This window comes from Amblyomma maculatum, chromosome 8 (genome assembly GCF_055883805.1).
Source record: "Amblyomma maculatum isolate TAMU_Amacu chromosome 8, ASM5588380v1, whole genome shotgun sequence".
NCBI classification, from domain to species: Eukaryota; Metazoa; Arthropoda; class Arachnida; order Ixodida; family Ixodidae; genus Amblyomma; species Amblyomma maculatum.
This window is the reverse complement of record NC_139351.1, coordinates 63,006,007-63,029,091: the sequence shown is the minus strand read 5'-3', so window position 1 is coordinate 63,029,091 and position 23,085 is coordinate 63,006,007. Positions and strand designations below refer to the sequence as shown.

At 48.3% G+C, this 23,085-nt stretch overlaps 1 protein-coding gene across 2 annotated transcripts in view; it reads right to left on the bottom strand.

Annotated features, from left to right (window-relative positions):
* LOC146181288 (multiple PDZ domain protein-like) overlaps positions 1–23,085 on the bottom strand; it is a 233,072-nt gene that overhangs the window by 194,418 nt on the left and 15,569 nt on the right. The window contains exons 1-2 of one of the 2 annotated variants that reach the window (XM_084576336.1): positions 4,133–4,733; positions 142–311 (exon numbers count right to left, since the gene is read on the bottom strand). Coding sequence is in view for 1 of the 2 variants with exons in the window: in XM_084576335.1 (XP_084432461.1) it covers positions 142–311 (170 nt within the window). In the remaining variant the exon portion in view is untranslated. Of the gene's footprint in view, positions 1–141; positions 312–4,132; positions 4,734–23,085 lie in introns of those variants that run through there. The other variant, XM_084576335.1, reaches the window with a different exon arrangement.

Genomic DNA, 23,085 nt, shown 5'->3' with positions numbered 1-23,085 from the left:
CAACCGTGTCCCACAACAGCACAGCACTAGCAATGAAAACCTGCGCCCAGTGTAGAGTCCAAAAATGACAAATTGTACACGTTCTCAGGCATGCAAAAATCATGTGCCTCCTCTGACCAATAGCATAACCCAGTGTCATACCCTGAGCGGTGGTCGGTGGTGTGGTGGGGGGTGGTCCCCTCGCAAGGACCAGCTGCACTGTTCCTCTGGCTTGCTGGAGGATGCCAATCGCCTGCTGGTGTGAGATGTTGCTGTCCAGAGGCTGCCCGTCTATGGCCAGGATCTGGTCTCCTTCTTCCAGACGTCCATCCCTACAGCACCGAACAGCAGCAAGGTTCAGGAGAGATCCCCTAAGACGTCAAGAGCCCTACTGGTCCCCCCAGCACACCATATTGAAAAGAATAAGAAAAAATGTTAGTTGACATTGTGACAGTGAAAATGCTGGTTTTAAATGCTTGCAGTCTGTGGCACACTGCATCAGACCAATGCAAATCTTAGTGAAGTTTGGTTTTGTGGGGTTTAACGTCCCAAAGCGACTCAGGCTATGAGAGACGCCGTAGTGGAGGACTCCGGAAATTTCGACCACCTGGGGTTCTTTAACGTGCACTGACATCGCACAGCACACGGGCGCCTTGCTTTTCGCCTCCACCGAAAAGCGGCCGCCGAGGCCGGGATTCGATCCCGCGTCCTTGGGAACAGTAGTCGAGCGCCGTAACCACTGCGCCACCTCGGCGGGGGTAAATCTTAGTGAAGTACCCTATCCAGTCTTTATTCAGCATCACTGAAGCCTCAGCACCAGCACCAGCTTCATTGAAAACTAACCCGATTCACTTTTAAATACACAGAGTTCCTTCCCAAACAGGTAATGCAACTGACCTCTTGGAGCTTATCTAGCTGCAATTTCAACAGTAGTCAGATGGTCAGGCTGGAATTTCACTGCGAAGTTAGCATCGATTCAGTTAGTTACTCGCAGAGAGCAGCCAACAGCGACTAACCATCACGCATTCTGTTTTTTTTGCGCAAAAAAACAGAATGCTTAGGCACCAACTAGCCTGCAAAAGCGTACTCGCAACCATCACGCATTTAAAGGCTAGAGGGCAGGAACATTGTAAACTGAGATATTGAAAAACATGGGTCACTTACAAGTCTTCTAATTGTAGGAGGTTGATGCCAAACCATAAATGCTGAAATAATCAAAACTTTAATAATTTTTCATTTTGTACTGGAACAAATGCCAGGAGGAGAGGCAGCTGCTGACAGAATGTTTTCGAACAGCCTTTAAACGAACAACTCCCGACTGTGCAGTTAGATGCTTAAAGCGGTAAGAATGCCACACAGTGTGAAAACAATATAAAAAGAGGATGCAAGCGGTCGACAAAATGAGACATAGCAAAAGCGAGAATGCAAAAGTAATACCTGCTAAGAAATGCAGTTTGGGTTTATTATCTCTAAATACTTGAACATAAGAGTCCAGTGTGCTGCAGAAGCGAATATCAAGTACGCTGTTATTCAGCCTTCCTTCAGTAAAGTTGTCTCACTCAGCTGCCCCCTCTGATGTCAACCCTAACGAAGTTACTGCCCCGACATCAATAGCTGTGCAACCACAGTGCAAGAAAAGCATGGAAAATGGCATGTTGCCCAGCCTACAGGCCCAATGTTTCTGCTTTTTGTCTAATCTAAACGCTCCAATAAAGACAACAGAACCTTGCAGGTGCAAATTGCAAAGCTGAAAACAGCAATTCAATGCCTTTTGTTTCCTCTTTGCCTGCAATTTTGTAAGCTGAAAGCAACAGCATATGTGGATGCAGTGAATCATTCATTGTCTAGTGTGCCTAAATGGCTAACAGCTACACATGAAAAGAACTGCGGAGTAGAACAGCACTTCAGATAACTACCTTCATATCAAGGCAAAGCAAATTAACTTCTTTTCTTTACCATCACTGAAGGAAAGGAAAACAAGAGTATGGGAAGAAAGCTGCACAACTGCAGTTTGGAGAGGACTGGCCTGTACATTTGCCCCTTTCAAAACATTTACAAGCGCTCCTACATCATCTTGTACATCTTATATGTATTTACATGTTTTAAATGATGGTACTACATCGCTAAATGTTTTACCGTGCAGACCACCACTACAAGGTAATGTGTCCCCACTAAATGCAATCAGCTACTATCAGGTACTACCATTAACAATATTCAAGAACTTCCACCGAATGCAACAGCCTGCAAACCCCATTATTTGCTATCACAGACAGAGCGCTTTCAAAAGCATTGCAACAATGACCTCATGTCTGGAAACTGAATGTGTTTCAAATATGTAGTACATACCTACCCCTTCCTGAACAGGCAAACCAGCAAAACATTAATAACTCAAACCACTGGCAGAGAAACTAATAGCTATTTAACATAATGAGTTTATGGCTACATTATATTCCTCGGAGTTTGTTCTCTACATTGCTACAGCATTCATTGTTTTCTCTTCTCTCAGCAGCAGTTCAAGTATGCATACTGCAAGACAAAGGACTCATCCCTATCACTCCACTTAACCCTGCCCTCTGCTAGCTGCAGCCACCTTGTTCCAACAAACATCATGATCTCATATTCCCACCTGACTTTCTGCTGTCCTTGCAGCACTTGCCCTTTCTTTGCATTACATGCCCAGACGCATTTTTTCTTGATTTAATTCTCATTTCTAACCCTACCCACCCTACTCCCTTCCTGTTGATTAATATTGCACTAATCATTTCTCTCTACATCGCTCCCTGCACAAAGCCCACTTTTATTATAAGTCCTACCCTTGCTTTTTTAGCATAACCTTTTGTACGCCACAAGTAACCATCAGCAAAATGTAGCTGTTGTACACTTTCCTCTAGAGATACACTGGTAATTAAACTGCTACTCAACCTGCCAAATGTACGCCATCCCATTCTTGTTCTCCTAGCTACTTCGTGTCCTGGATCTGCATAACACCTGCTCCAAGTGGTGTTCTCTTGCCACTTCAAACACTTTGCTGTCGCAAACTGCTCTACCCTCCAGAGGCTGCTCAACAGCAGCAGAATAACCACTTAGCACAATGCGCTACACGCCTTAAAGCAGCAAGAAGCCAGAAACTAAATGTGGCGATGGCATCCATAATACAGATAATGATGCCACAAATTTCAGCAGTCAAATCCTTGTGCATGCTTTTTCTTTTCCCTAGTAAATCCCACAGCATAATTAACACAAAAAAAAATAATAATAATAAAGCGAAAGGCCAATTTCTTTAACAAACTAGAGCATAACCCTGCAGTCATGCGTACATATAAATTGTGCATGCTTTGAAAAATTAAAATGCTGACTGTAAACGACAACCACTTTCACTAAGCCTCAAATGACAAAGCCTTTTTTTTTTCTTGTCAAGCAACTGCCCGGCAAGCATCGGTGAGCAGAGTATGCGACTCCACAGCAACAATTTGACCGACGAGAATTCCTCAAACTGAGCTCACAAAATGGCAAGCAACAGAAAAAAATCTTCCGTAAACATGAGCGGATGCTATCACAGACACAGAGATGAACAGCTGCAAAATTTGGACTAAATGATTACAACAGTAATGAGAACTTCAAACAAAGCTTTCGTTGAAGCATGTAAACCTTAGATAAACCTCTGGGCAACCATATAAGCTACAATTGCTTCAATGTAAAAAAGATGCATTTCATTAAAACAGAACTAAAAGCAGACCAACCAATCCCATAAGAGCCCAATTATGTGTACATGTATAATGAGTCATATAGAATGAAGTAACAATTAGAAGAGGAAACTGCCACAACTGACCAGAACAGCCTAGTATGTTAAATTTATGGCTTGTACCACTTCTTGCATGCATACAAAACCACAACTTAGCACTTCATCAAAATATACAAGTGCAACAATTAAAGTCAATCATTAAAGATACCCATCGAAAAGTCTCTTTAATAACTGCTGTTATTCAACATGTTCACATTAAAACAGAAGTCATCTATTAAAGATTAAAGAACAGGTCATGACATGCACTGGCTCAAAGACAAAGAGAGGCTAGCCTGATGCAACAAGCTCAGGTCAGCCACAGAGCAACTGCCATGGACGAAGTTAAAGAAGCGCACCGCTGCAACTACCTACCTATTTCGACGCTCTCTTGAACTCCGAGGGCCTCTTGCGCTTGTCACACTAACTACACTTATACCATCACGACACAGAAACAGAAGGCACTAGGACAAGGAAAAAACAAAAGAACACGCCCATACTGACGACTTCATTCGCGAAAACGGAAAGCGGAGCTGAAGCAGCAGCTACGCGGTAACGCTACTACGAAGGCAGTCGCACTCATCCCGAGTCGAGTTTGGTGGCGTGCCCTGCGATCAGGCGGCGCGCAGGGTTCGAATCCCGTCGCTAACGGCGCCGCCACGCACGTGGTCGCACCGTCGCTACTTCGTCCAGAGTCGTCGGAGCGGCTGTGCGTCATAGCAGCCCCGCCGTTGTTGGGTGCACCGCAGAACGTCCACATCACGGCACGGGGATCAAAGTCATCGGACGATCCAGCCCCACCACCGCTTTTTGGGCCGCAGGTTTGACGCCCGAGTTCAAGCGCCGCGCAGAGCGCGGAAACGTCCCAAGGACCACACGAGCACGCCCACAATCTGACTAGGCGAACAGTCTCTTAATTTGCGCTACCCATTCCACCTGCGGCGGCAAGCAGACGACGCCCTCTCGTACAGACGGCAGCTGTTCGAAAGCGATTGACAAAAAAAAAAAAAACGATATGTTGCGTCCTTCCTTCCTCCTTGATCGGTGCCCCGAGATAAGATAGGGCAGCCCTATGAGCGGGCAGCGACGTGCGGTAGTTGGTGCGGATATGTTTTCAAAGTAATGTAAGAATGACTGCAACGGCTGCAAAACTGGACGCCGTTTGCTGTCAGGCCCCGTGGTTCGTGTTAGTATGCTTATTGAGGTTGATTTTCCTTTTTTTTTTTTTTTTTAATATGTACGGTAAAGCAGGTTCAGTATGAATTGCGGCGCTTCCGTCTTCAAGCCTTGAAGTCCATTTTCCTGAAGTCCACGGTGCCGAAGTCTGTGCATGCGAAGATAGCGATTTTGTTCCCTACCGCAATGAAGGAGCGTGTTTCAAAACACTCTTGAAATACAATATGTGCGCACTTCCTTTTTTTTTTTTTCTAGGGTAGTAATCGGGCGGGATGGGACACGTCGTCTGCTGGGTCCCGTGATATCTGACGAATGAAAACAAAATGCGGTACGGATGTATAGCGCCGTCAGTCCAGCCGTGAGGTCACAGTGAAAAGGGTGCGCGCACTGTCCAAGAAATGAGTGACAACTCTCCACCAGTCTCCAGGCTACCAACCACACACCCTCGGAGACTAGCACACACGAAAATGGACTTTTCGTCAAAAGGAAAGCTTCTGCGAGCTGAAGTCGCCGTGGCAAATCACCACCGACGGGCGCCGTGCCGAGCCGTCGGCTGTGAGGACGCGTCCACCGCCGCAGTCGGCAGAAGATGGACGGAGCAGTCGACGGTCGCGGACGTAGCAGGCAGCAGGGGCGCCCGTAGAGACGGCGAGCGGCTGCAGGCCCCGAACACGGCGCCCAGCGCTTCGGGCGCGCCACCGCGCTTTCCGTGGATGCGCCGCAGCGGCTGTGGCGATGTTGACGTTCGGCAGTGGCGGCTGTGCCTATTTGCGGGCGTCGGCCCGGCGGCGTAGCGGCGAAGGCCTTCGGCGCGGCTCTTGCTGCTGCTGCTTCGCACGCGTCGGCTCACGCGCTCCGAGCCGGCCCGGCTCTTACGACACCCGACGACCGGCCGCCGCACACTCATAGCGCGCGCGGCGACTGTGGCTTGGAGGTGGTGGTGGCCGGACCTCGGCAGACGCGCCGTTACTCGAACACAGCGTGAGAGCGCCACATAGGTCGTGAAAGCGGCGTCGCGAGCACAGGGCATACGAAGGTAGGGTGGCCGTGAGGCGACCGCCGTCGATGGGCCGGTCCTACCACGGGGCCCATTCCCGCGCCTTGCGAGCACAGCCGAACGTCGTCTCCAGAGTCCGCTCCTCCGCCGCCTCTCTGCACGCCGCACCTGCCCGCGCCGTACCTCAACCTGTATCAAGCCTTAGTCATAGCGGTGCCGGTGTCAGCTCAGCAGCTGCTGGAGACACAAATACGTCGCTCGGCGACGGCTGGGACCTTCCGCCGGGATGGACGATGTCGGGAGCCGTCAACAGCAGCCACGGCTGGACACGGCACACCACCGCTCTCCTCAGTGAACGGAAGGGGTGCGACGCGCGGGCGTTGGCGCCCTCATCGTCGAGCGGCGCGCGAACCTGGGCAAAGGTTTACGTATACGGGCCAACGCAAATAACAGCACAACACCAGCCGCCCTCGACCGCTGCGTGGAGGCGCGGCAGTCGCTCGAAGGCGGTGGGCGACGGGACTCCTCTCTCTCTCCAAGGGAAAAACACAGCGTCCAAGAGGAAGCGATTTGGGGCGAAAAAAAAAATAGTGCGGATAAAGAAAACGGGGGAAAAAATGCGCGCGCGAAACGGGAGACTCGGCCACTCGGGCTTGTCCTATCCAATTTCCTTCCCGCTCGTCCCCGAGACGACGCCGGTATTTTCCCTTGAATGTGGCTTTCCCCTCAGCCCCACTTCCCGAATCGAGGTTTCCTTTCCCCCGGGTCCTCCTCCGCCGAGAACCCTCAAGCGCCGGCGGTCAGCTGCGCGCGGCGCCCGCGTGGGTTATTGCAGGCTTCCCCAAAACGGGAACTCGCAGTGCGAGGCGCCTTCATATCGATACAAAATGTGAGATTGGGGACGCCGGGAAGTCGAGCAGAGTGGCCACACCGGGCGCTAACTGAAGGGTAAATAAGCGAAAGAAAGCAAACGGGAAAGAAAAGGGGGGAACAGCGGCAAACGTTGCTTGACATCGTCCCTTCGGCCGAAAGGGCGGGGACGCTGCTTCGATCCCGTTTCCTTCCCCTCCTCCTCTAGGCAACTACCTGCGCCACGGGGTCCGAATTGCGCGCCATCTCGGGTGCGGCCAGCGAAATTCAAGCGCGCTGAAAACAACGGCTGCCAGTATGCGGAACTCCATCAGGAAGCCGCAATTTAGGCGAGGTGGGGGGAGAATTACGCAGGTGCGAACGGATCTGGCCGCTTTTGAAGCACACTGCGGCGGGTATGGCGCTAATTTTCTTTACTATACAACGAGGTAGACATAAGACAGAAAGGCAATTCAAAAACAAAATTACATAATGTGTTCTCTGGTGTAATATATATATATATATATATATATATATATATATCTTCACAACCGGTAAAAAAGCTGAGCACACATATAAGCCACTGTGAAAATTGGTGGGTGAATGACGCTTTGAATGCGAGCGCCAGAACTCGTTCTCTTTTAAAACCTTTTTATCTTTTCCGGCAGCAGCGATTCCTTGTGAGCATGATTGTTTAACTTTCCACTACAGGCGCGTTAAAGACTGTGTAAACAGGACTATGTAAACAGGTGACCAGCGGTCGCGTTAGCACGGAGAGGTCCCCAAGAATAGCTGCTCATACTCATTTTTGCTCCTACGCTAACGAAGAGGCGTCCGTGTGCTGTGCGATGTCAGCGCACGTTAAAGATCCCCAGGTGGTCGAAATTACTCCGCAGCCCTCCACTACGGCTCCTCTTTCTCTCTTTCCACTTTCACTCCAAACTTCCTCCCGTCCCTTACGGCGCGGTTGAGGTGTCCACAGAAAACAAGTGAGACAGTTTCCGCGCCTTTCCCTTTCTATAAATCAATTGGTTAGAGGTGATGCGTTTTGCTTCTGACATATTTACACTAAAAGCTGCGACCGTAAGGTAAGGCAAATTAGGAAGTACCGCATGAAGGAGAATTCATGCCAGATAGACACCTGCCCTAACAATATATTCGAGTCACGCGGAGAGAAAAGGCATACAGCTCTATACATACGGAGACACGCCGTACATCTAAAACTGCAACGCGGGTTTGGGGGGTCATCAGTATGACTGCAACACGCGCCTAATCTGTTACAGTCATTTGTATCCTTACGCGCACGCGGCAGACACTGGGCCCACCTCGATTTCAAAAAGCCTGTGCTTTCTGTTCATCTTCCTGCAGATACCAGTACCATCTGAAACACTATCATCTACTCGAAATGCGGCAACGACCGAGGAAGGAAAGGCAGATACGAAGAACTGATACGGAAACGCAACAGCGGCCCGCGGAAATCGAACGGCACGGCGCTAGCGTCGAAAAAGAAAAAGGGGGGTGGGGGTGGGGGGGATTCTGCGGGAAAAGGATGCGGGTGGCAATTTCAGAGAGAAGCAATTTCAGTAAATCTCCTTTAGTTGCAGCTCGGTGTTTGTGTTAGACGATCAGTGCGTACACTGACAGTCAATACAAACGGCTCCTTCTCAAGAAGCGATGGATCACATGCACTGAAGGTTATTCCGGACGGTGTCCCATAAACAGCATTACGCGGTGACTAAAGCGTGAGAAAACAGCGATATCTAGACGCGGGAATTCGGTCTAAGTCGCGGCGAACCTGCTCAGCGACACGGCGCACTCCTGTCAGTTTCATGTAGGCGTATACAGTAGTAAACTGCAATGAACATCGTGTTTCAAGCGATCCCACCACTAATATTAAAAATGGACTTTCTGGGCTGGCTTCTGCGGCGCAATTGCATCAGTGTTGCCAGGAGACAGGTGGATAATGCTAGCTTAAGCTAATTAATAGATGACAATTAGTATTTTAACTATTACAGTTCCGCGTCTATAGTTGCAATCGGAGATTTGTAGTCGGCCCTTGTTACTAGAGGTATCAGTTCTTAGAATTTAGAAAACGCGACTACCCTCGGTTATGTAAAATATAAAAGTTAATTATCAGAAATTAGTTACCCACAATAGTATACCATTATTGCCGTTTTTCTGTCCGCCAAGAATGGTATACAATATAGTGGCTCTAAAGAAGTCTTCACATTTCAGAAAGCCTTTTTTTTTTTTTTTAATCAGAATTAGTGGCGAGTTCTAAAGTAAACGTAATCTGCCTTAATTGGAAAAAGAATGGGGGCACCTTAAGCTCTGCTTTTAAGACTTAAGTATGATGCGACGGATTCAACGGCTCCCCTTGCGAACCATCATTCGCTTACATGCACTTTGCTACTCTCTAATCACTAACCTTTAATCCGTGCGTCTATAACCTCAAGCACATTTATTAGCAAATTGTCGTAGCAACCCCCTTATTAGAAGAACACGCGATACAGCCAAGGAACCGCTTTAACTAAGCAGAACGACAACGCCAGCGTGGCCTAAAGGCCCGTCCACACTTGCGACTCGCAGCGGTCGCGCGACCGTTTTGGTCGAAAAGCGACAGTCGCAAATGGTCGCATCGGTCGAAAAGCGACGCGGGCCGTTCGGGCACTGCTCGATTTCCAGTCGCGCGACTGCTGGTCGCAAACCGTTAAACCAATCAGCGGCTCAGCTGACGTGAACGTAAGTTAGCTTCACTCTATGTGGTGAACAGTCAAAGTAGACACGATGTGGAAAGCAACCCGCAAGTCGCATTCGCAAGTGTGAACATCGGTTGCTCTCTGGTCGCATGTGACTGCCGGTCGCGTGTCCTTCGCGAGTCGCAAGTGTGAATAGACCTTTAGGCGTATATAGCGTACCCGACTTCAGACACAAGGGTGCGAGGAATCTAGGTGCTCCAACTATAGGGCAGCACGTCTGAGATAAAAGGGTGGGGTTGGATTATTTTCCCTCCGGGAACCCTTGGATCGCGACAGATACGCCTTGATCACACAAGCACATCCGTAAGGCTTGGTTAAAGCGGGTCTTTACGTGTTACGTGTTAGCTTACACTGCACGTGTTACTGTACTTTACGTGCTAGCTTATACTGTATGCCAATGACCACGTGTTAGACAACGGAGACACAAGTCACGGGGTTAGTGATTAAGCCAGTAGCAAAATGCATGCATGCGAACGAAAATCCGCAAGGGGGCCCACAGGCGGAAGCCGCCAACGCTGTCGCGTCATACGTTTGAAGCCGGCCGCTTAAATGGCGACTCCGGTGGTTTTTCATCATTTTGAGTTATCCTTTGCATTCGGTATGTCCTGACTCCGACATACACACACACACACACAAAACGTTTTATTGCATTCATTTTTCAGTATGTCCTGACTCCGACACGCACACACACACACACACACAGTTTTTTTCAAAATTCCAAGTGGAACTATCTATAAAATGAAAGAACAGAAGATCGAAACCGAAACTGCGTGGTTTTATGGCCAGAAAAAGACTTTCCTCTAGGCGGAATGGTGACGTCACATACAGTATTCGAAAAACCTTCGCTCGCTCGTTGGATGTTGCAAGTGAAGCCTGGAAATTATGATGCAGTGCATAAAATGCCTGAGATAGCCTAATACAGGCCGGAAAGTCGCGCGGGAAGCGGGAAATAACGCAGGTATAACTGTGACGTCACAAACGCAGTGTTGTCCGCACAAATCGTCAGAACTGAGGCATGAAAACTGGACAGTTTAAAATCGAGTTCCGCACGAAAGAATTATCAAATACTGCCCAAATTTCGTAGAATGCGTCAGAGCGCAGAGAAAAACGTACGGTAAAAAATTTACTAGAATATGCGGATGTGCGCCATGTAAAGCCAAGGTCGCTGTGCGGAGCTGGGGCCGCTACTGCGCATGCGCCGTAACCATGGCAACTAGCTGCGCCATTCCACAGGTATAGTGCCTAGAAGTGTATTCTAGGCACTATACCGCCTAGTGCGCGGAGGGTAGTTCCCGTAATGCGCCCGCTGCCGCGGAGCTGACCAAATGGAGCAAGAAAGCATCTGCCGGCGTCCGATTCAGCAGTGTTGAACCTCACTACTTCTTTTTTTTTTTTTTTTTGCGAAAGAGTTCGGAGCAACTAGCTTTTGGGCAGTAGGGAGAGCGTGGGGGCCTTTACTCCTCAATTATGCCTTGTTCTGCAAAACAGCTCAGACGACAAACATGGTGGCGCCTTTCGATCTATGTTTGAAAACAAAAGCCGCGCAAACAGATAAGCAGCAAATTCTTGCGGTGCAAGCTACGGTAACAGCCTGCTTGCCAAAACTAGGTTGTAACAGCTCTATAGTTCGCTGCCACAGTGCACATGTCGATGGTTCCGATGGTCCAGTTGCACCCGCAGACCACTCTCAACTGGCCACCCTAACCTAGATTGTTGGCGCCGTCTGAGCATGAGCAACTGGCGGTTACCGGAAACGATCTGATAAGCTGTTCACAGTAGAAGCATGCTAAAATTGATATAATTTTTGCATAATTTGCGCCAGTGCGTTTTCTGTCCTGTGCTGTGTTATCTGTGCATTGGCGGCACAGATGGCGGCCAGCGCCCAGTGGCCCATGCGTAAGCTAGCTACTGGGCGCCCAGGCCATTTGCGCATGCGCGTGTGGTGCATATAGCACACGTCAAATGGATACAGTAAGCAGTGCTAAAACTAAAACTAACTATGCTAAAACTCCCCAAAATTTCTCTCAGCGACCTCATGAAGTGAGCAAGGCGCAGGCCACGTCCACGAGCGCCAACTAGCACATGACTGTGCGTGTACAGGGAGCAAGAAACCGACGACAGCGCCGTGTGCGGCGGCCTGCGGTCGGAGAGCGGAAATCTTCGCCGGCGGAAATGAGAAACCTCTCGAGAGTTTTTCCTTCCTCCATGGCCACGAGTACCCGGCGGAGAGAAAACATAAAGCGTTACAGCGGAAAGGGTAGAGAGGGAAGTTCTCGCGGCACTGCGCACCAAGATGACGCCCGGCCGCCGCGAACGCAGACGACAGCGAACCGGGGAAACGTACCCGGGAGAGCGGAAAGGGTTCGACGAAGCAGAAAAAAAAATGGGGACGACGATAACGAAGGCCGAGCGGCTCGAAAGACGAGGCAAGAAGACCATAAAACGAATGCGCGGCAATAGGTGCCCAGTTTCCGCACCAATAAGAAGAACGTTAACAAGCGTCTTCTTCCCAGTGCGCGCCCAGCAGTCAAGCAGACGACCGCGACGCGGATAATTATGCGTTCGTTCAGGAAGGTTGGCGGCGCTTACAACAAGGGAATACGAAAAATCTGGGAGCAAGAAAAAGAGGCTGTCGTAGGTAGCTAACAGCTATATAACTGCAATCATTAAGCGAGCCACACCGCGTTATTCCCGGCCATCGGGGACGTCAGCTAAATGAGAACTGACAGCTCGCTAATGATGCCATTGCGAAGCCACCGGTGTTCCGCGTGGCCAGGTCGATATATACCGTACCGACGGAAACGAGAGACAGGATGAAAGCGCGACAGCCCGGTACTGGCGGCGCGCGCAGCGCAAATGAGCATTTCGAGACTGCCAAACCAGGTGAGGCTCGCAAAACAAATACACACAGCGAACGTCTCCCTGCGAGAAAAAAAAATCGAAACCGCGCAATAAACAGCAAAGAAAAAAAAAAGATCGTCCTATTTTTTATTGCCACCCAACTATATAAATCGATCCTTTTAATGCAAATTCGAGTCCATTTGCGCGGTGCTCTTTTCATTAAGGGAGAAATAGGGTACAATGGGTTCGAAGGAAAATGAAGGAAAAGCGATCATTCGTTCCTTTCCTTATATCTGCCAAGCGAAACTCAACGTCGCCCTAATTTTCTGACGTGATCAACGTTTCGGAAGGAAAATGAACTGCCTTTTATTGAAGAATGGGAGCTTTTCTCTCTATTGCAAGAATAAGGAGAGTATTTTGGCAGATATGCTACGGCTGAATGCTTTATATGCGCCACCGCCGACGACTTCTATTACTATACTCGAAGGTTTGACAGACGATCAGCCTGCCCGAGCAACTTCAAACCCTGCGATTTTGCCAAGCTGCACTAATTGATGGCTTAAAACAACGCAGAGGGACCGGCGTTATGACATAAATACATTAAGGAATCGAAAGAGAGGGGAAGTTTTTCTTCAAACGGGGGACGCGGAGGGAGAAGGGGCAGCTATGGCGTCGTCGGCCGGCAGAAGCGGCTGTCGCGCCCCCGCGGCCGAACGGCAAGGACGCGCCAACTTGGCAATTAACGCCTCATCTAGGTTCAATTAGCGTATCTATCCTCATCGCTTTATTCATCCCCAAGCGACTGACTTTCTGCCCGTGGAGGCAGGGAGCATTTTGGCGGGCCGAGCAAATCGTCACCACCGAGAACAAGGCCGGTGCATAACCCACTTTCCAAGCTGCGAACGTCACGACCGAAAACGTTGTCTTTTGGATCAGGACGCTTCTAGCGGGGGGTCGAGAACCTCCACGGTTGGGCATCAAAGTGTGCTACTGGGCGAGTTGGTGACTGAACATCTTAAATTTAGTGTAGAGGGGGCAATCATGAGTCGACTCAGCTCCGCGCTCGCAGCATCATTACAGAGATTTAGCATAGCGCGATTCGCGATCCGTCACCGCGTGACCCGCTACTGCGCGCCGACAGTGCGTATACGCTTATTCGTCCCGACACGGCAGGTATGTTCCAATTCTAGCACGTGGCGCCATCTAGCGCCGTCAAGGTGATCTGGGCATGCGCAGTAGGATCCGCGGTGGCGGATAACGGTAACTAATCGCGGATCGCGATATACTAAATTTGTATATTTGATGGCCCTTCATGGCGCCTCCCGCAGTCATAACGTGGGCTTCTGATTGTCAAGTTCTTGGTGGTGACACTCAACCCCCGTGGAAGGAGGGGGGTGTTGATTGCGACAAGCTGGCCGATAAAGCATACCTTCCAAAAAGCCCGTGCGAACCCTTCTTGCTACTGAGAAAAAATAACTTGCGACACGCATTCAAGTTCGTGTTTCGCAAACAACCCGAGCAAAGAGTGTCTTCCTCCGATCTGTACGCCTTTTAGAGCGCGAGCTTTATCACGACAGGTTTCGCCAAGGTCACCGGGTGGGACAATTTGACCTTGAAGCCAGAAACTCTGATTTGAGGTTAATAAGGCCGCTTAACTTTGCGTTAAACAAATACCCAAACGGACTTGACGTTTGACATGGAAGCCTAACAACAAGAGTAACCAAGCCAAATAGAGCTCTCGATCATTCTGCATCTATAGGTTTCGAAGAATTAAACCTCCATAATTTCTCCATACAACACACTAGTCCATCCAGCGGGACGTCCCCACTTTTGTCACCTGCTGCCTTACTGCTCGAGCTCTTTCGATAATCTCCGCGACGTCTGCCACCGGCGAAGGCAGAAGGCGAATCCATTTCGGCGCGTCTATTTCACGACATTTCACGCGGCAACTTCTGAAATTAGACCTGTAAAACCCGACGTGTTACGAAGCATATTTTGTCTGCATTGGCATATTTCACTATGAAAGCAAGAGCAGTTGCACGCGGCGAAAAATGCCGGCGTTTTTTACGCGCACACGTGCAGCCCCACCACACGCAAGTGATCCGCTAGGGCAGCGTTTCTCATATGGGGGTACCGCGAAACCGACGCCCACAAAAAGAAGAAGAAATAACCAGTAAGGTCGCGCATAGATCTGGCCTGGCAGACAGTTTTACAAGGTGTTAAAACCACAGAGATTCAAAGCCGACTTCCTCAAGGTGAAAGAAACGCGAGATGAGTGTGGAAACGGAGGGCGCGCGAGGTAGAGAAAGAGAGAGCGTCTACGGCATTTGTTGATGCCAGCATCAGTGAAATTCTAGTTCTGGCTGGATCTTCTGCTGAACGGGGGCTACAATGCAAAGCCTCTCGGGTGTCCGACGAGCGGCGCAATGTTAGGATCGAGGAGTCGAATCCCTGCACACCGGTGACGATGCATCGCCTCCTCCCCACGTCTTCTACAGGCCATGGCGCGCTGGCTTTTTAAGTGCGCGTTTCTTTGAGGCCAGGCAAGTTTAGCTTTCACTCAATCCCAATTCCATGACCTGCTTCGGGAGCTGCGACAGCGATCCGCACAAGATCGCCACACAAGATCCCCGGTTCGTGAGTTTTGACGCCAGTGTATCGCTCGACGTCAGTGCAGAGCCCCAGGCGATCGAAATTACTGAAGCGCCGTGTCTCTCGTGGTTGTCGCCCCCTACGGACATTAAACCCGAAGGTAGCCTGTGGCCACCCTATTTCTATAAATCGGCAACACCCGACATGGTTTCGCCGACTTCAGCAGTCAAAGAATTTGCTCCCCCTTCGCCGGGAAAGCAGATCTGAATCTGTCAGAAGCAGTTGCGCAGCTTCGTTTTTGACATGATTCCATGACCTACACCACACAGACGAGCGCCTAGGAGGTAGTTTTTAAGCACGAAATGCTTTTAGCGCTCGCTGACGGCGCCTCAGAGAGAAGCACACGGCTCCGAACGGCAGCACACGAAGGCGAACCAAAACGAAATTCCGTTGGTTACCTCCTGGAGCCTAAATGCTGTGCTGCCGCTCGAGCAGCGCACACGTCAACAAGTGTCTCCCAGGTCCAACGGTGAGGACGAAGCCAGCACGTGACGCGAGGGAGTCTACGCTCTGTCGTGAAGCCCGAGTGGCGCATGCGCATTCCTGGCGAAACGTGACGAGCGACAGAAATGGCGCGTGAATTGCTGTCGTTAGCGGCCCTGCGTCGTTAGAGGATGCGTGTGCCGCCCGAAGATTAACGCCACAGGTCTTGTGGCACCATCCATCGGCCAAGGCAGCAACTAGCTCTAATTTGATCACCCAGTCACCCCTGTGCAAGACGGAAACGCAGCGAAGTGTTTTTGAGCGCGCCGGTAATAAGCCTGTTTCGTGCTTACATACACTCTTATTTGTGGGAGCAGCAGCGTTTTTTTTATTGCTATAGCAATACTGCGCCAGGATTCGAGCCGTCGCGTATCCCCGGCGGACGCCACGCTTGACCTTGAACAGCCGAGGAGGAGGAGGAGGAAGAGCTTTTGCGGCGATGGTACTTAAAAAATAAATTATAAACCTTGTCTCTCACCGGGAATCGAACCTCCGTTCCTTGGATCCCCAGCCCAGTGCTTCACCACTGCGCCATGCCCCGGATCGTAAAACTCTCTTCATAATTCCCCTTGTCTACAGTGAGAATGATAGCGAGATTCCACGAGTGACAAATACTGCGCCTTTCCTTTTCTGTAGATGAATTATAGAATGTCGGTGAACTTTAATGCGTTCAATGAAATGCTAATTGTGTTCGACAAGGGGCGCACGATGTACTGTCACGACTGGTCATGACGTTACAAGGCGACTAAAAAGAAGAAGAAAATGAAGAAAAAAAAAAAAAGGCTGGTAACTTACGCTCTCGCGTCATACTCTTAAAGGATGAGCTTAAGTGTCCCCAATAATGTAGCAGCTTACACTGATAGGGCGTGATAGGGAAATAATGTAGCAGGCAAAAGAAGCTTCCGCCGTTGGGTTAACAAGGGTTAAACCACACCTAATTTTATTTAGGTCTCTTCCATTTCTCGGGCTCTTTATCAGACATTTTCCATAACTAGCCTTTACCTCACAGGTTACCCCTTGGCCCAAGAGATCGAAGCACCGACACAGCGCTCGGCCAACAACCAACAGAAAGCGAAGCTCATATCGCTGGAACTGCAGCAATCGGCAGGGCTGTTGTCTATGAAAAAGCACACTTGGTCTTCCAGGTCAGGCCAGATCTTTGTATACCAGGCCACTTGGCAAAAAGTTTTAAGGTCATCCGTACTTTTCGATTGGACCCGTATAGGTCACTGGAATCGAAATTAGAGTGTCCTGCAAGCATTGCACAAGCAAATGCTACTTCCTATCATGAGCAGTCAAAGGTTTGCTGGTTCATTTATGTTAGTGGTGAGCAACACTGACATTCTATCCTTGCTCTTTTCCCACTACCAGACGTTTCACGACACGCCAGCGTCTTCACTGGAAGCATATGTAACAAAATAACACAGTTTACGCTGAAAATATCCCACCCCCTTGCTGTGATGTCACCCCAAGTTTCCTCAATCCACTTTTTCGCAGTATCCACGGCACGAATCAACCAGTGATCGCCTCGTCGAAAGCTTTGCAGTATTCTTTAAGGCACTGTAACCAACCGGAGCCACCGTAGAAATCAGGTCTGCTAAGAACAAAAACAAAGTGCTTTAGTTTTTTGCTCAAGCATTGGGCTCAAAATGGGAACGTTTCGTGACTTAATGTCGAGAAACCGTTTGCACACAGCTACGTCAACATCTGACACACAGCTGTGCATACTCGTCTGATGCCTCGAGTGGCAGGTGCCCTTCGCTTTAGCCCGCACATCAGCGTCGTCTTCAAAATGGTGCAAAAAAGTGCTTATTGAAACCTTTTGTGCTGTGGCACCTTCGGAGTTCTGCTCACTTCTCTTGACTCCTTTCATGATTTCTCGTTTCATAGAAAAAAAGGAGGGGGCCTCACTGCTTTGCTCTGGTAGGTCACATTTTCTCAACATCACTGATGCCACCGAACATCTACTATTTGCAGCATTTTTGATGCACTAAAGTATACAGTGAGGAGCTGCTCTAACAGTGGACTGCCAATTCATGACTGCATAAGAGCACTACGATTTCTTATATATGTGTAGCACTTTGAAGAAACAAAACATTGATTTTAAAATACTCTGGGGCACATAACTTTATTTTCCTGAACCCCCAGCAGCACAAATGAAAAATGGAGTTCAGTTTTCAAATGCTTTACTCTGGACAAACAGAAAGAAAACTGGGTGCGATGCAAAAGTGCAAGAGAGCCTTGTCAATCTCTGTCCTTCACAAGCTCGTGGCTAAGCCATATAAAAGTGATGGCTAAACCAAATTTCAAAATGAAACAGGAAACCTACAAAAGTTAAAAGCAAAAGCCCAGTGCTGTTGCAAATTCGCCCCTTCAGTGCATACATACGGTTGCGTTTCAGACCTCATTCACATTCACTACTTATAATATAGACAGCTTCTTTCAGTGAAGGGGCTGATACGCTCTATGGATTGAAGCTTTACATGCGCATATTCGTGAGCTCATATCTATGACAGACACTTTATGCAGCCCAAACTTGAAAAGTAGCCATAGGATGCTAATTCTCTGCATCTCAGCAGTGTTTTCTAGGCCAAAATTAGCAGAGGTATGGTATGGCATAGTATACATGGCTTAATGTCTCCCAACAACATGGGCAATGGAGTGGAGGACTCCATATCAATTACAACTGTCTGGGACTCTTTTAAAAACCTTTTAAAGGGGGCAAGCTTCAGAACAAAGCATTTTTGCTAACCCTTTCACTGTTTTTGCCGTACAGGCACTGCAGCCGCATTCCGTCCCACGTTTTTGCTTAAGGGTACTGCACTAAACGCATACCGTTTAAAAAAAATCTGACACTAGGGGTGAATTTTTTTCAGAATATTTGACAGTCAAAGTGTTAATACTAGAGCAAGATGGCTGAAAATTCCACATTTGGTCAATTTTTAGAAGCTGTTTTCAAGCATGGTGCTAATTTCTGTCTATCTAGCTTAGTTGAATTTTTGCAAGTTATGCATTTGAAATATAAAGGCAATTTGTTTTGTGCACCTGTTTGATGTCAGTCGTTTGGAGATAACAGCAATGTGTGCTGTGTCACTCAAAATGCTTGGAGAGCCTCATTGATGGTTTTGGGCAAGAGGGAAGTAATCTATTTGTGCTTGGATTGACACTCGTCTGGTGCTTCTCAGCGAGTTTTCAAACATGACATTCTGTCACTTTGAGGTGGCTATTCCTGGCCCTACGGGGCTGGGACGGTAGGTCAACGCTACTTCCAGCGGGGCTAGTCAGCCCCCAATTTTTTTTCTGTTGTAGGCCGGACGAAGGCTGTTGCGGCGCGTGTCTTTCTCTCCCTCTTCTTTTTCTTTCTTCTCTACTTTTTCTTGTCCGGACGAGAGCGGAGGTGGCTCAGCTACAGAGCCAGTAGCAGGCCCGTGCATTTTCTTTTCCTTCTTCCTACAGCCACAAGAACACAACAGAAACTTGTCTCCTCTCCCTGTTTGACTGTCATAATGTAAATGGTTTCCATTGAGTGCCACTGATATAGCATGGTTTTCCCACAGCACGCACTGTGCTTGCATGTGCAGGCAGCTACCACATGGCTTGTCACGATTGTCATGCCTACAGTGCCATCCTGCTGACTCCGATATCTAGTCAACTTACAGTGCTTCATGATAACATTGAGTAAATTCCTTTGCCATACGTGAGTAATAACTCAAACTGAGATACAAGAAATTTTAACAGATGCAACTGCTACAAAGAGAAATGTGAGTGAGTGTGTAGTCTTTAATAATAAATGGTTCAATAAATAATAAAGCAATGGTTAGCCTTGACCGCCTAGTAAAGAGCAGAGACATTAGTCTGCCAACCAAGATCCGTATAACTCGTGCTATGGTCTTTCCAGTTGTGATGTATGGATGCGAGAGTTGGACTGTGAAAAAGGCTGACCGCCGAAGAATTGACGCGTTTGAATTGTGGTACTGGCGAAGACTCTTGAGAGTTCCTTGGACTGCCAGAAGATCAAATCAGTCGATATTGTCGACCATAAACCCTGACTGCTCATTGGAGGGTCAAATTTTAAAGTTAAAGCTCAGCTACTTTGGTCATCTGATGAGAAGAGAGGAGTCGCTGGAGAAAGATTTGATGTTGGGAAAGGTTGAGGGTCGCCGGAGAAGGGGTAGGCAGCGAACGCGTTGGTTAGATGGCATCCTCGAGGCACTGCAGATGAAGTTATGTGATGTTAGGAAGATAGTGAGAGACCGGAAAGCGTGGCGTGATACGGTCCATAGGGTCACGAAGAGTCGGACACGACTGAACGACTAAACTGAACTGGAGCTGGAAGGAAGGCCTATTCAAGCGATCAATCTGCATTACAAAATAATGTTTGGTGATATTATTGCGACTTGATTCTGCCTTTCTTATTTACTGCCTCGTATGCTTAAACATAGTTAAAATATTCTGAACAAAATTATTTTGAAATTATACAGGGTCTGTCCTGAAAGTATTGAGACAAATGGCCGCATTCAGCATGTATGAGTGCAATCGGGAAAGTCCTTTTGGTGCATGGTGAGGGAACATTCAGCTGAGTTCAGATGGCTTCGAACAGGCAAAGCAAGTGAATGTGCTTGGGTGCGTACCCATGTTTCGTCAATGCATCTATTCGTCAGGTCATCTGCTCGAAGCCAACTGAACTCACTGCATTATGAAGCTCAATGTACCCCCACGATCCCCTGAAACCATTTTCCAATTGCGCGCATCCCCATGCTTGTTTCATTACTTTCAGGACAGATCCTGTACAGCTAAATCTCGTGAGTACAAACACCACATTAACGAATTTTTAAAAAAATCCCAGACATATTTCTAATATCTTCAATGTAAAAAAATATTTCATATTTCCGAATTTCAATATTTGCCGCGAGATTGACCTAGAGGTGGCGCCACTGTCGCTCCGCTAGTGGGGATTGGCAGCCGGCGGCGCTCACAGAAGCGCATGCGGCGTATGTCTGCTTCCAAGTTTACGGCGGGTTTGTTGGCGCTGAAAACGTGCCTGATACAATGCATTAGCGATTTACTGTTTAGAATGTTCCAATATTGCAGAAAAAGATACGTGGATTTCGCCGATGCAGCAAAAAAAAAAACGCGAAAATTTTTGGACACGGCAATACAACCACCCGTCTTATAGATTTACTGGCATCGCTTTGCACGCTTTTGCGTTGTATGGCGTTCACTGGCATGATACTTGGGCCTGAACATAGCATACCTTATCGCCTTTTCAATGGCGTGCGCGTCTTATAAAAGTAAGACAAGCAAATTTAGTGTCAAGCCCACGCAGATACAAGGTTTGTGCTCTGACCTGCAGTACTTTAGAATGAATCAAGGCAGCCTGGTATATCATACTTGACTCGAGGATTACGCAGGTTAGATGTAGCTCTGGCAGTGTACTGCCCAATGGGTTGCCGTAGACTGAGTGGAGATCAACTTTGGCTAGACAATCAGGCACAAGTATTCCCCAAAATTAGATTACGCTGACACTGTACAGGAAACCTCGCCGCACAGGAAAACTGACTGCTCATGTGTAGAGTGGTGAGTGGATTAAGTTCGCCGAGATGTTGCGCATGAAAGCACTAGACACTGCACGCAGCAAGGGGATTGCGGCTACCATGTTTAAAGCCAGCAATGGGTGGATTTCGCGCTTCATGAAGCGAAAAAACCTGTCCATTCGCCGTCGCATGACGATGTGTCAACAAGTGATGTTTTGGACACGGGACGAGCCTGAAATCCCGACGAGTTTAGCGGAGGAGGACGAGGAGTTTTTTGACAATAATAAAGGCAGGTACCACCGCAAATAATTTTTTTCACTTTCTTTTTTCTCATGTAATCGCCGCACCCCCTGATTTTCACCCCAATCTCGGAAAAAAAGTGCGGCCGTTACACGCGTGTATACGGTATATCCTGAAAGGAATTTAGTTCATCTTATCATGTGACTATGAATATATATTTATTCCCGAAATAAACACCAATGGTTAAGCCGGTATGAAGCTGTTTTACTCCACTTGTCAGAAACAACCAGTTTGCTCGAAAGACAGCACAGACGGAAAAGGGTTCTAATGATTCTAATGGGCTACCAGTGTACACTGATCTATGTGTATGATGTAATACAGTAAAACCTCGCTACAAGAGACACTCAGGGGACCTGAGAAAGCTGTCTTGTAACCAAAAATTCTTCCCAACTCTCGTATGTGCAGCAGTTTAGATTTGCTTATCTAAATTCTGTGCTATATGAGTGTTCTTTCTGTTTCAATACGTCAGGAACCGAGAAGGAGTGCCTCCTCTTGACTGGGAAGTCAAAATGTCCCCGTTATTTCAACCACTGTCATCACATTCCTGTGTGACTGAAACAATGGGGACATTTTGACTTCCCAGTTAAGAGGAGGTATTCCTTGGTTCCTGACATATTGAAACAGAAAGAACCCTCATATGGAACAGAATTTAGATAAGGAAATCTAAACTGCCACACATACGAGTTGGTATGAGTCAGCCGCGTTGCATGAGCGTACCCGGGTTGTGCCTTTTCTAAATAGTGAAGAATTTACTTTAGGGACCTGCAAGAGGTTTTACTTTTAGTGTAATTGGTGTTGCAAAGATTTGTTTCTCAAACGTTCAAGCATTTCTCTAAAGCAAAATGTGCTCATTACCCCTATTACGAATAAGCAGAATCCTTGAACAAAAAAAATAAGAAATGAAAAGCATATATGGGTTTAACGTGCCATGCGACATCGGCTACATGACAGCTGATGTAGGGGCGGGCCTCAGTGTCGTTGACCACATGGGATTGTTTAATGCCAGTTGTTTGAGAATTACGTCTGCAGGTTGGACAGGAAGTTTGAACTTCAGAACAGACGTGCCATGCTCTTCGTTAACAACTGCGCCGCTCGTGGTCACATCAAGAACTTGAAGGCTGTCCAGCTGGAATTCATGCCACCCAACACGACTGCAATTCTCCAACCGATGGACCCAGGCGTCATCCGCAATCTGAAACTTTTGTACCATTCACGGGTACTAAACCGCATGGTGCTGTGTGCGGAAGGCGATAAAGGCTACAACGTTGACCTTTGGTCTGCCGTCGAAATGCTTGCGGACGCATGGAAGGCAGTGAGGGAAGACACGATACACAACTGTGGTGAGGCAAGTCTGCTGCCTCACCACAGAAGCAGCAGACTTGCCTGAATGTGACGTGATTGACATTTGCCCGCCCATGGACAACGTGATCAACGATCTCCGCTCTGCTGGGATTTCCATACCGACGGAAATAACTTTTGAACAGTTCGTCGACGCTGACAAGCTTGACTTCTGTGCAGAACTAACCAACGAGGAAGTAGTCCATCAGGTTTTGACGGATTCGGAAGAATCCGAATTTGAAAATGAGGAGCCAATGCCTGTGCCGCCTACGAGTGCAGAGTTGACACGAGCATTGTTTACGCTTTCATTCGTGTGCAGTGCTGACATGACCCTTGCTCAGATCGAGGCGAATATGATCGCATGCAAGTGGAATGCCGTCCAAACAATGATGGACAAGT